Source organism: Aricia agestis, chromosome 20 (assembly GCF_905147365.1).
Source record: "Aricia agestis chromosome 20, ilAriAges1.1, whole genome shotgun sequence".
NCBI classification, from domain to species: domain Eukaryota; kingdom Metazoa; phylum Arthropoda; class Insecta; order Lepidoptera; family Lycaenidae; genus Aricia; species Aricia agestis.
In genome coordinates this window covers 4,387,758-4,401,910 of record NC_056425.1, presented here as the reverse complement: position 1 = coordinate 4,401,910, position 14,153 = coordinate 4,387,758, and the positions used below count along the sequence as shown (strand labels likewise).

General features: G+C 36.2%; 1 protein-coding gene across 3 annotated transcripts in view; it reads left to right on the top strand.

Moving 5' to 3' along the window:
• The window catches only part of LOC121736991 (sodium channel protein 60E), a 213,502-nt gene that overhangs the window by 78,220 nt on the left and 121,129 nt on the right, over nt 1-14,153 (top strand). For all 3 annotated transcript variants that reach the window (XM_042128490.1, XM_042128491.1, XM_042128492.1), the window contains exon 2: nt 13,130-13,628. In XM_042128490.1, coding sequence (XP_041984424.1) covers nt 13,179-13,628 — 450 coding nt within the window. In that variant the 5' untranslated portion in view covers nt 13,130-13,178. The remainder of the gene's footprint in view (nt 1-13,129; nt 13,629-14,153) is intronic.

Here is a 14,153-nt window from a genome sequence, read left to right as displayed (position 1 = left end):
TTCGAAAATTCGTCACGACCGATCGAATCTCTGACGTTGTTACTTTATGAAAAATCGTTTGTACCTCAAATTTTTTTGTGTAAATATGAAGTGAATAGTATTTTCTTTTATAGTCTTTCAGTTTTGGCGAGGTACAAACGATAAAAGTTGCAAAATTTGACTCCGAGTTTTATAGTAAAGTATTCGAAATGTCGTCAAGACCGATAGAATCTCTGACGTTGTTACTATATGAAAAATCGTTTTTACCTATAATTTTTTTTCGTTAATATGAAGTGAATAGAATCTTCTTTTACAATCTTTCGGTTTTCGCGAGGTACAAACGATAGAAATTGCAAAATTTAACTCTTAGTTTTATAGTAAGATATTCGAAAATTCGTCACGACCGATCGAATCTCTGACGTTGTTACTTTATGAGAAATCGTTTGTACCTCAAATTTTTTTATGTAAATATGAAGTAAATAGAATATTCTTTTATAATCTTTCGGTTTTCGCGAGGTACAAACGATAGAAGTTGCAAAATTTAACTCTTAGTTTTATAGTAAGATATTGGAAAATTCGTCAAGACCGATCGAATCTCTGACGTTGTTACTATATGAAAAATCGTTTGTACCTCAAATTTTTTTGTGTAAATATGAAGTGAATAATATCTTCTTTTGTAATCTTTCGGTTTTGGCGAGGTACAAACGATAAAAGTTGCAAAATTTGACTCCGAGTTTTATAGTAAGATATTCGAAAATTCTTCAAGACCGATCGAATCTCTGACGTTGTTACTATATGAAAAATCGTTTGTACCTCAAATTTTTTTGTGGAAATATGAAGTGAATAGTATTTTCTTTTATAATCTTTCGGTTTTGGCGAGGTCCAAATGATAAAAATTGCAAAATTTGACTCCGGGTTTTAGAGTAAGATATTCGAAATGTCGTCAAGACCGATAGAATCTCTGACGTTGTTACTATATGAAAAATCGTTTTTACCTATAATTTTTTTTCGTTAATATGAAGTGAATAGAATCTTCTTTTACAATCTTTCGGTTTTCGCGAGGTACAAACGATAGAAGTTGCAAAATTTAACTCTTAGTTTTATAGTAAGATATTCGAAATGTCGTCAAGACCGATAGAATCTCTGACGTTGTTACTATATGAAAAATCGTTTTTACCTCAAATTTTTTTGAGGAAATATGAAGTGAATAGTATTTTCTTTTATAATCTTTCAGTTTTGGCGAGGTACAAACGATAAAAGTTGCAAAATTTGACTCCGAGTTTTATAGTAAGGTATTCGAAATGTCGTCAAGACCGATAGAATCTCTGACGTTGTTACTATATGTAAAATCGTTTTTACCTATAATTTTTTTTCGTTAATATGAAGTGAATAGAATTTTCTTTTACAATCTTTCGGTTTTCGCGAGGTACAAACGATAGAAGTTGCAAAATTTAACTCTTAGTTTTATAGTAAGATATTCGAAATGTCGTCAAGACCGATAGAATCTCTGACGTTGTTACTATATGAAAAATCGTTTTTATCTATAATTTTTTTTTGTTAGTATGAAGTAAGTAGAATATTCTTTTATAATCTTTCGGTTTTTGCGAGGTACAAACGATAGAAGTTGCAAAATTTAACTCTTAGTTTTATAGTAAGATATTCGAAATGTCGTCAAGACCGATAGAATCTCTGACGTTGTTACTATATGAAAAATCGTTTGTACCTCAAATTTTTTTGTGTAAATATGAAGTGAATAATATCTTCTTTTGTAATCTTTCGGTTTTGGCGAGGTACAAACTATAAAAGTTGCATAATTTGACTCCGAGTTTTATAGTAAGATATTCGAAAATTCTTCAAGACCGATCGAATCTCTGACGTTGTTACTATATGAAAAATCGTTTGTACCTCAAATTCTTTTGTTTAAATATGAAGTGAATAGTATCTTCTTTTATAATCTTTCGGTTTTGGCGAGGTACAAACGATAAAAGTTGCAAAATATGACTCCGAGTTTTATAGTAAGATATTCGAAAATTCGTCAAGACCGATCGAATCTCCGACGTTGTTACTATATGAAAATCGTTTGTACCTCAAATGTTTTTGTGTAAATATGAATTGAATAGTATCTTCTTTTATAATCTTTCAGCTTTGGCGAGGTACAAACGATAGAAGTTGCAAAATTTAACTCTTAGTTTTATAGTAAGATATTCGAAAATTCGTCACGACCGATCGAATCTCTGACGTTGTTACTTTATGAAAAATCGTTTGTACCTCAAATTTTTTTATGTAAATATGAAGTAAATAGAATATTCTTTTATAATCTTTCGGTTTTCGCGAGGTACAAACGATAGAAGTTGCAAAATTTAACTCTTAGTTTTATAGTAAGATATTGGAAAATTCGTCAAGACCGATCGAATCTCTGACGTTGTTACTATATGAAAAATCGTTTGTACCTCAAATTCTTTTGTTTAAATATGAAGTGAATAGTATCTTCTTTTATAATCTTTCGGTTTTGGCGAGGTACAAACGATAGAAGTTGCAAAATATGACTCCGAGTTTTATAGTAAGATATTCGAAAATTCGTCAAGACCGATCGAATCTCTGACGTTGTTACTATATGAAAAATCGTTTGTACCTCAAATTTTTTTGTGCAAATATGAAGTGAATAGTATCTTCTTTTATAATCTTTCGGTTTTGGCGAGGTACAAACGATAAAAGTTGCAAAATATGACTCCGAGTTTTATAGTAAGATATTCGAAAATTCGTCACGACCGATCGAATCTCTGACGTTGTTACTATATGAAAAATCGTTTGTACCTCTAATTTTTTTGTGTAAGTATGAAGTGAATAGTATCTTCTTTTATAATCTTTCGGTTTTGGCGAGGTACAAACGATAAAAGTTGCAAAATATGACTCCGAGTTTTATAGTAAGATATTCGAAAATTCGTCACGACCGATCGAATCTCTGACGTTGTTACTATATGAAAAATCGTTTGTACCTCTAATTTTTTTGTGTAAATATGAAGTGAATAGTATCTTCTTTTATAATCTTTCGGTTTTGGCGAGGTACAAACGATAAAAGTTGCAAAATATGACTCCGAGTTTTATAGTAAGATATTCGAAAATTCGTCACGACCGATCGAATCTCTGACGTTGTTACTATATGAAAAATCGTTTGTACCTCTAATTTTTTTGTGTAAATATGAAGTGAATAGTATCTTCTTTTATAATCTTTCAGTTTTGGCGAGGTACAAACGATAAAAGTTGCAAAATATGACTCCGAGTTTTATAGTAAGATATTCGAAAATTCGTCACGACCGATCGAATCTCTGACGTTGTTACTATATGTAAAATCGTTAGTACCTCAAAAAGTTTGTGTGAATTTAAAGTGAATAGTATCTTCTTTTATAATCTTTCTGTTTTGGCGAGGTACAAATGACAAAAGCTGCAAAATATAACTCCGACTTTTATAGTAAGATATTGGAAAATTCGTCAAGACCGAACGAATCTACCTCAAAAAATAACTTCTTTTACACATTTGAACTGCTTTATATACTTTCTTTCCTTCTACTTCATACAAAGCCTTATTTTTAGGGAAAAATTTTTTTTTGTTTTTTTTTTCGTAAAATAAAAAAAAAAATTAACTTTAAAAACGGGTACAATCCGGTACAAACGATACTCTTCCAGATGGCATCATTGAAATTCCGGTATCTTTATGTCAGTTGCTAAGCAAATTTTACCACCCCCCCATTTCTACCCTATTGAGGTACAAACGATTTTAATTGCGGTACAATCGGGTACAATCCGGGTACAATCGAATGACATATATAAAAATCATTTACCTTGAACTCGGTTGCTAACTTCACATAGGTGTCCGCCGGATCTAATGTAAAACATTCCAAAATCAACAACTCCTTATAAATAAGAAATTAATTGAAAAAACATTTTCCAGTAGACCAAACTGTAAATCTAAACCATTCTCGAATCTCCACGAACACACACAAAAAATTTCATCAAAATTGGCCAAGATAAGATAAATCCGTTCAGCCGTTCTCGAGTTTTAGCGAGACTAACGAACAGCAATTGATTTTTATATATATATAGATTTATCTTTCGATTTCTATATAGTCTTATTAAAAAAATAATCGGACAGAGTAACAACTTAAGTTAGCTAAAATAAAAAAATAATCGGACAGAGTAACAACTGAAGTTAGCTAAAATTGTGTTTATTTATGTACTATGTATTTTGAGACTATGCAATTTTGTCGCGTTCGCGATTCACTTTCACTTTTGTTGAGTTTCAGAACGCGATATTAGGTCCTCCAACGCGCACGCGAATTTGAACTTTATGCAGCGGTAATAAATTACAAATTGACTCTCCATTTTATTTAGAAAACGTTTGTATGGGAAATAGAAAAATGCTGTTTTGAGGATTTTCCCGGCAATTATTCGAATTTTTCTCACCTTTTAAACCTTCCCTAGACCTCCACGAATAATTCAAGACCAAGATAAGATAAATCCGTTCAGCCGTTCTCGAGTTTTAGCGAGACTAACGAACAGCAATTGATTTTTATATATATAGATTAGTTGTACTGTGTACATAAGTCAATTGAATTTTTAAATACGCCTAAATGCAAAGGATGTGGTTTAGATTTATTATAAATTTCTAAAGTGCTTATTTTTCGTAATTAAAAAGTTGTAATTTTCGATTCTTTTGATGTGTATCAATTAATTTTATTCTAAATATACCTGTCTACGTCCTTTACATTTGACGGTCCTAAGTTCGTCAAAGTATGAAGAACTTGTACTATTATCTATTCTGTGGTATGAAGGGAAAATTCGCAACTTATGATAATAACAAGAATGCAGTGACGGATTAGCCCTTAATCAAATTAAGCAATTGCCTAGGGCATCACGTCTGAGGGGGCACCAGAAGAGTAAAGGTTCAAAGACCGATTCTAGTTGCTAGATACGAATAGGGGGGCCCACAGGCATGGATTGCTTAGGGCATCAAGTAGTCTTAATCCGTCACTGCAAGAATGTCAATGGAAGGGCAGGGCGGGGCCGGGCCGCGCATGTGTCCATATTTTGTGGTGTTTGGTAGGATAACTTTCGGAGGCTATTTCTCAAAATTGTTGTACTGAGTGATTATAAAAGAAGAAATACGTGTATTTTTATTTTTAACAAGGATCAATATATCCAAATTTGGCAGGAAGGTTAAATTGCACCCTGTATACAGGGTGTAACAAAAACAAGTGATAATACTTTAGGATGTGTACGTGTTCCTTGTAGAGAGTTCACTGTGAAAGTAGCAGCCCTGAAAGACCAACTTTTTTTTTCACTTTTGTATGGGGAAACTCGTGACGCTCGGGCCCTTGCCCATACAAAAGTGAAAAAATTTTTTCGTCTTTCAGCGCTGCTACTTTCACAGTGAAGTCTCTACAAGGAACACGTACACACCCTAAAGTATTATCACTTACTTTTTAGTAAAGTATTATCACTTAGTTTCTTGATAATAATAAGAGCATGTGGACTTTATAGATTTTGTTGTAATAAAGTACCACGCGATAAAAGAATTTTGCGCGTTTTATTATTCTGTCTCTCACCGTCGAGTCGCGTGGTGAAGACAGCTAGTCTCTGGAATATTCTCAGAGATTTGCAGTATTTTTGGAATATTCTCAGTGGATTCGGAGTATTTCTGGAATATTCCCGCGTCGTCGGCTTCCCGCGGCATCCGCGTGGATTACCGGGATAGAATAGTCTGGATGTAATGGGGACGTTGTAAAACTACGACTGTATTACCTTACCTACGATTTAGATTGTTAAGATGGCGCCGAGCGAGTTTGTTACGCCGGTTCCCGAATGTTTTTTGTCCAGGTTAATTAGTTCCTGATCCGGTGGCACGTCACCAATTAGTAAGTCAATTCAGAAATAATTGTTTATTGTTACTCAGAATAAATTATAAAAGTTATTTTTTGCAAGGGCCGCCGGCCGGTCTTTTAAGGCGGGGATTAATCTCAATCCAAAACGATAACCTTTCACACAACCAAAGACCAAGCGTATACGCATCGCAATAAGATTCATTTTAGCTTAGCATAAAACTGTAGTTACTAAGGGCGGATCTTCTCTAATTTTCATGTTTTTTTTTTAAATATCTTTGGAAATAAATATTAAGAAATAAAATTGTTCGGTTCAGAAGATTTTAATATAGATTTACTAACAATTTATCCAGATAAAATGAATAATTGTCCTAGTTAATACTTATATTTCGATGAAATAGATTTTTGTCGGAGGTGAGTTTGTAAATTATTTACAGCCAAAGTATTACGTTTTATTAAAATGTTTATGGTTTAAGGTACTTATTTTAAATATTGTGCTTTATATCTCATATTTATTACATTTTTGTTATTATATTGGAACTAGGTAAACCGGGAGTCACGGAATAACAAATTGGGGTTTATCCTCGCCCTAAGAGGGAATACGCTCTTTTCTTGAAGGTTTAAAAGTCGTAATGATCCAAAAAACTACAAGCTGATAACAAATTGAAATGTCAATAGTAGATGGACGGACGTCTCATCAATAAACACCCTAAGTAAAGCATTATACAGTCTAATCTTACTAATAATACATTTTAAACTACCCTCACCCCTTTCTATATCAGTTAAACCCAAGTTAAGCTGTCTCGATGCTTCCGTTTTGTGACATTATCTAACTGACTTAAACAGGCGCAACAGTTTGGTTATCGCCACCGATTCTTTAGCGATAAGGAGTCCATTATTCACGTTTTACAGTGAAAAATACTGCCTTCAGTAAACGTCTCCTGTATGTAAAGTTAAGCCTTTGTTCAGTTAGGGTTGATTCAGACCGCAACGTGACGCGTTGATGCATTTGAGTCATTTCTAAAATAGTATGGATTTGACAGATTCGCAAGACGTCTGATGTAATTGAAAACTGTCAAATCCATATAAATTTAGAAATGCATAGCTAGGCGTCGCGTTGCGGTCTGAATCAACCCTTAAACGTGTCAATTAAGGGTCAGTTCATATTATAGCAACGTGATATGCGATGCAATGAAAAGCAATGGATTGCACACGTGCTGATGCGATGCGATGGTTTTTTAAATGAGCCGTTAAAACTGAACTCTATTCACTTCACACGAAGATACATCCTTTCCCGTGACTAACTTTTCATCAAAATCGAACTATATCAGTTAATATAACCAGTAGTAAAGATATAACCAGTAGATTTATTAATTAGATATATAAATGATTGGACACGATTTATGAACCAGTCCTTCCGTGGAGAGATAATATTATACTCTCTGAGAAATTAGGTTAAAAAACTTAGCTACAACTTTCTTATTTCCAAAACATTTTTAATTAAAAACACAATTTATTCTGTCTACGGTATGACAAATATTTAAAATACCCCGTAAAAGGGTTAAATCCGAACAAACGGGGTATGAGGAATACCTGTTTAAATTGCCTCTATAATGGCGTCGCGGAATTCTGGTCACGTTCTACTCTTAATATTGTCGGAAGATAAATAGCGATTCGCTGCGATTGAAATACATCGCAGTAGAAGGACTGGTGTGACCGGACCTTTAAAACTAAGGGTTAACTTAAAATACTTATAATTGAACTCGAACTTAAAAAAAGTCTTCAATTTACAATTAAGCGAATATATGACATAAGGCTCATGAATATTGAGAAGCCGTAAGCTTTTGTTGACAAGACTTGTAATTTACGCTCTTAACTATGCTTAGCCTCTTGGCCTACTGACTAGCGTCCTATACTTTGCAAATATCATATTATATTGATCCACAGACTCCACTTAATTAAAAGGAAAACTTAGGATTAAAATTTAAAAACTCCATTAATATTTTCAGCCTTTTTTTTATTTTTTTATTAAGAAATAAGGGGGCAAACGAGCAAACGGGTCACCTGATGGAAAGCAACTTCCGTCGCCCATGGACACTCGCAGCATCAGAAGAGCTGCAGGTGCGTTGCCGGCCTTTTAAGAGTTTAAGAGGGAATAGGGTTTAGGGTATTAGGGGAGGGTAGGGATGGGAAGGGAAGGGAATAGGGGAGGATAGGGAAGGGAATTGGGCCTCGGGTAAACTCACTCACTCGGCGAAACACAGCGCAAGCGCTTTTTCACGCCGGTTTTCTGTGAGAACGTGGTATTTCTCCGGTCAAGCCTGCCCATTCGTGCCGAAGAAAGGCTCACCTACGTATAAAGCCTGGTGGCGCCTCCATGTGTTTCAGCCCCAAATGCACGCCTCGTGCAGTTAGATTGAATTTTGCAATATTATGTATCGTAAGTCGTAACTAGTAAAGTGCTGATTTGAATTACTCTCTTCATCAAGCCCCATACGGTCACCGGTGACCGAGACACAATAGAAATTCTATTGTGTCTCGATTTTCCACGATGACGTTCCATCGACCGGTTAAAAATACAGCTGCGCCAGGCCTCGCTGTGACCCCATCCTAAGCGTTTAGTGACTGTAACAAAGTTTGACAGTACGTTTGTTTCCGCCTCCACTACTAGATCCACTGCAGAAAAACTGAACCATTTAAAACCGGAGCTTTTAAAACTCATTTTACGAAGCTTTTTGAAATGTGCTCATTTGATATAGAAAGTTTCGTAGCTCTGAAATTATAATGCAGCTTTTGCCGGAAAATGTATTAAAGCCTAAATAAATATGATAAGCGAGAAGGAAAATAAATGTTTGAATAAACTTAATTTATGTATAGCAGAGTAAATAAGTCGAACAACTTTTGTGTGAAATTTGTATTCTTATATTATGACTAGCGACACGCCCCGGCGTCGCATAAGTATAAAATATATAGCCACTGAAAAAATGATTAAAATCGATAGCCTATGATCCTTCACGTGGTCTACTTCCTACCTTTGCCAAATAACATAAAAATTGCTCCAGTAGTTAGCGAGAAAAGCCCTTTCAAATACTTTCCCCCGTTTTTTCCACATTCTCCTATTAGTTTTAGCATGATAAAATATAGCCTATAGCCTTCCTCAATAAATGGGCTATCTAACACTGAAATCATTTTTCAAATCGGACCAGTAGTTCCTGAGATTAGCGCGTTCAAATTAGCCCTATAAAATAATTTTCCCCGTTTCTTCTACATTTTCCTCTATTTCTTCGCTCCTATTAGTCTTAGCATGATATAATGTAGCCTATAACCTTTCTCGATAAATGGACTATCTAACACTGAAAAAGTCATCAAAATCCGTTGCGTAGTTTTAAAGATTAAAGGGAACATGAGGGGAAAAAAGCTACTTTGTTTTATAATATATATAGATATAGATAGATATAATATGTATAGAATATACATTATACATGTAAAACATAGAAAATGCTCGCGGCAACTGCAGCACATTCTGTCGCGGTATAAAAGCACATCCTAACCACAATTTCATAAAAGTTCTCTTAATAAAAAAAACCTTTGAAATTCTTTCTTTGGTTTCACCTTTTTAACCGACTTCGAAAAAAGAGTTTTATATTCGGATGTTTTTGTAAGACATTTTTATTGATATTTTGCGGTTGTGTGTATCTTTTTAACCCCCGACAAAAAAGAGGGGTGTTATAAGTTTGACGTGTCTGTCTGTCTGTCTGCCTGTCTGTCTGTTTGTCTGTGTGTGTATCTGTCCGTGGCAACGTAGCATCCAAACGGGTGGACCGATTTTGATCTAGTTTTTTTTGTTTGAAAGCTGACATGATCGAGAGTGTTCTTATCTATAATTTATCATCATCAGGCCGCTGAGTGCTGGACAATGAGTGTTTATCTGGTTCATGAAAGGCCGTTAGCAACTTGTAGTCGTTTGATGGGTTTTACATTTCATTATAGTTCATGACATTTGTGAATATACAATATACGTATACACATATTAATGGAAAGTTGACCTGGTACTGCAGCATCACCTGGTAATCAATAGGATATCCAACTCCTCGCCGACTTAGAGCAGAGGTTTCGTGTTTGGGCTCATTTTAATTGCGACAACCAGTAAGAAGTAGGTAGACAGTAAATATTTACATGCTGCTGCTGCAGCATCACCTGGATTCTATAGGAACCGAGCTTCGTATCTATGAACCCAAAGTGGAGGTTTCATGTTTGGGCTCATATTAACGGCCTCATCGAAAAGGACATTGATAGATGGTAATAATGAGAATATGATGCTGTTGATAGAAATTATTCTGCACTATAACCAACACAAGATTAAAAAGTATGAAATAAAATTAAATTAAGAAATTTAAAAAAACCCCCGCCAAACAACTTTAAAAAGTAATGAAATAATATTTACTGCCTTTAAGTTCAAATAATTCCTAACTTGTGTAAAGTACTCGTAATATTTTAGTCCATAATTGATGTCAAGGTGTGTCGGGAGACCGCTAAATATGTAGATGTTTGATTTCACATAACATTATAGTTTAAGGATCAGTTCACAGCGAACTGAATCGAGATAATCAGGTGCAGCGACTTGGCGGTTGTAGCCTGTAGGTTGTAGTTTCCTTGGCGGTCGAGTCCCCCGACACACCTTGACAACAATTATGGACTAAAATATTACTTTACACAAGTTAGGAATTATTTGAACTCAAAGGCAGTAAATATTATTTCATTACTTTTTAAAGTTGTTTGGCGGGGGTTTTTTTAAATTTCTTAATTTAATTTTATTTCATACTTTTTTCTATAGTAAAAGATTCGCAATCGCTGCGTCGCGTCTCTATGTTGCATAACCTTATTCAAAGCGGGCCAAATTCCAGCGTTTGTGTTATGACTTATGAATGAGTAAAGAGTTTTTGCGGTGTATTAATATTGCATTAAGCACTTACCGCCCGAACTACGTGAAGCTTCATTGTTTGAGTTTCAACTATGATGGTTGGGTGAAGATTATAGTTTCTAGTTTGATACAAGCATAGCCTGTTTGTGTTAAGAAAGCAGTATGTGATTATATAACAATTTGATCTCAAACTGCATAAACATAAAGAGCTGTCGTTTGTGAGTTTGACGTTGTAATATCTGGATCAGAAGAAGCGATAAAAAAATCTTTCACTAAGAAAGCCTTGTTTTTGTGAGTGTTATTTAAGGCTATTAGATTTTTGAAAAATAGTTATTTCAAAATGGCCATAAATAGCTTAATAAGATTTTCTGTGCTCCTAGCAAATCTTAACTTGTTTAAAATAAAGACAATTATTAGATCATACTAGAATTATTACGGTCGGACTCTGTGATATTTAACAATGATTAAACTTAAATTCAATATTTCGTAGCGATAAAATTCTCGCGTATAAAAAGTACCTATTGTTTCTCGGGAGTCGGGACTTAAAGCATCCCTATAGGTACTAAATTTTAGCAAAATCGGTTCTGCGGTTTGGGCGTGAACAGACAGACAGAAAGACAGACAGACACACTTTCATATCTATAATATTAGTATGGATATATATTTAAGTAAATGATAGAGAAGTTCTTATCTACATGTAAGTATATTATGCTTATTTTAGCAGCATCTACAATGTACATAAATTCAATTCCTATCTTTGAAAACATTTAATATCTTCAAAATGATTTCGAATGGAGCCGTTTCATAACCGTATTTCACGGCGACTCTGTCATGTCAGCGAGCTACAATATTTTCCTTTAAAATATTTTCTGGTTCAGAGAGCGAGTGTCTCCGAGTGACAATGGCTTTGTTCAGATAATATTTAAGTATCGATCACTATGGCAGAGGAATTTATCAGGATAATGGAAAATAAACTTTATTAGCTACAGCTGATAGATTCTCGTGGTGTTTTAAGAGTTTTGCGGGGTTCCGATATTGTTTTAGCGACAATCGATCTTTTAATATGTTATCCATGACTTAAAATACGAGCAGTTCGTTAATCGCACGCGGAAACATATTATTTCCAAGTTTGGTTAGGACGATGCAGGCTGATCACCTGATTGTCTGACAAGTAAGATGATCCTTGCATGCATGTAATGCATGTAAAAAGTAGGTCCTGCGCCGGTTATGAGAGTGAAAGGAATAGAGAGTGCTCTTGTGTACTGCGCACACACTTGGGCACTATAAAATTACTACTGCGTAACAGGCCTGGTTTCAATGAAACTTTCCACCGTCACCGAAACCGGTGTGGGGAGTATTATTATTATGACGCGGGAATCGTACATTTTTCCAGGATAAAACTATTCTGTGTATGTAGGCTCAAAGTACCCTCATACCCACCAAAAACTCAGTATTATATTATGAAAAGATATTAATATTAAAGTACCTAACTTTTACGTTGTTCTACTTCCTGAAAAGTCTTTAATAATTTAAAACCCCTAATTGTTGGCTGAATCCTTTCAAGGGAAGAAATTATACAGGATTAAGTACATTATAGCTCTGCCCATTTTAAAGCGGTCCTTTAGAGGGTTCACACGTCATTAAATGTAGGGTTTTTGTGAGCAGAGATAGATTATGTGAGGTAATTAGAAATTCTATAAAAAGTATGTTTTGAATTGATACAACTGGTTAGACAAGTTATTTAATATTTCAATGTAGGTAATTTCTCATACTCACGTACCTATGTATGAGAAATAAAACTCCTAAACTAACCACGCAGAAATAAGTACAGGCATCTGCTTCCATATAATGAGAATGAGATACATTGTGCTGGTTCGACGACGATGCTGGCGCACGATCATTTAAAATGACCTACCTGCTTAAAATATTACGATCTTCTACTCGACTATTCCCTTCCCTTCCCATCCCTACCCTCCCCTATTACCCTATTCCCTCTTAAAAGGCCGGCAACGCACATGCAGCTCTTCTGATGCTGCGAGTGTCCATGGGCGACGGATGTTGCTTTCCATCAGGTGACCCGTTTGCTCGTTTCCCCCTTATTTCATAAAAAAAGACAAATGTACAGCGGACTAACTTATGCTGTAATCCTCCATTTCGGTATCGAATTAGTTTTGTTTAGGTTTCTGTATATACATTATACAATGTATTATACAATTATAGCTGTAGAATGATGGGCTCCAGCCTAGCCGACCATACCACCTCGCTGGTCTGAAAATCTTCCTTTATGGCGATACTCTTATTTCTTACCTAAAATGTATGAACTGACTGACTGACTGTCTCTTATTTATTGCAGGTGTAGCGATGGCGTCCCCGGTCTGAGGCTCGGCCATGGGCCCGACGTGATGGAGGAGGACGAACGGCGCCTGTCGTTCCCGCCGCCGGCGCCGCTCAACTCGCCCGGCGAGGAGATCGACGGCTCGCGCCTGCTCGGCGAGATCGTCCGCACGCTCGAGGCCACCAATCCCGAGGCCGCGGCGCCGCTGGTGGCCTCGCAGTCGCGCGACGAGCTGGCCTCGCCCGCGCCGCGCCGGGAGGAGCTCCGCATCCCGCTCGATGTCACGTTCTCGGAGAGCGTGCGGTGCGAGCCGCGGGCGGTGGTCACGCCGTTCACTCGGGAGTCGGCCAAACGGGCCGGCAGCCGGGGGGCCCAACTGGTGCGCGAGTTCGGTTTTATGCCGCGGCGGCGACTCAGCGTGGAGGACGGCGCGCGGCTCCCTCGCAAATACGAGCCCTTCCCCCCTAAGCTGTACGGCCGACCGCTCGAGGAGATCGACAACTTCATTTACGATGAGGTCAGTCTACTTACCTGATTATATTATTATATTAGAAAGGTGAGATCTCACCTAACGATTGCAGCTGGCCGATGCCCCACGTCATTGCCGAATATTATTTGTACGAAACAGCAAACACGCGACGTCGCGACCCGTCACACGAAACGTAAAGTGTCGCGTCTTCACTCCGCAGCATAGTAGTGTCGCCTAGTGCGGTCTTGCTTAGCGTAAAGTTGCGTAATTATTGCCCTAGTCAATACTGTATTGGGCGCATGTTTTCCTAAACAAGAAATTCTAATGTTAGAATTTCTTGTTTAAGAAAACATGCGCTCTATAATTGGACGCGGCTGTTAAGCATTCGTCGTACTAAATAACCCACAAAAAAATTAAGTATTGAGTTATGAATGCAGTTATATCTTTAGATGATTTAGAACAAGACTGTATTTAAAATTTAACAACAAAAAAATTGTGGGTTAGGATTTGTGCTTAATAGCAACCAATTGACGTTTTATTTTTGACTATTATTTACTACTTTACATAACTATT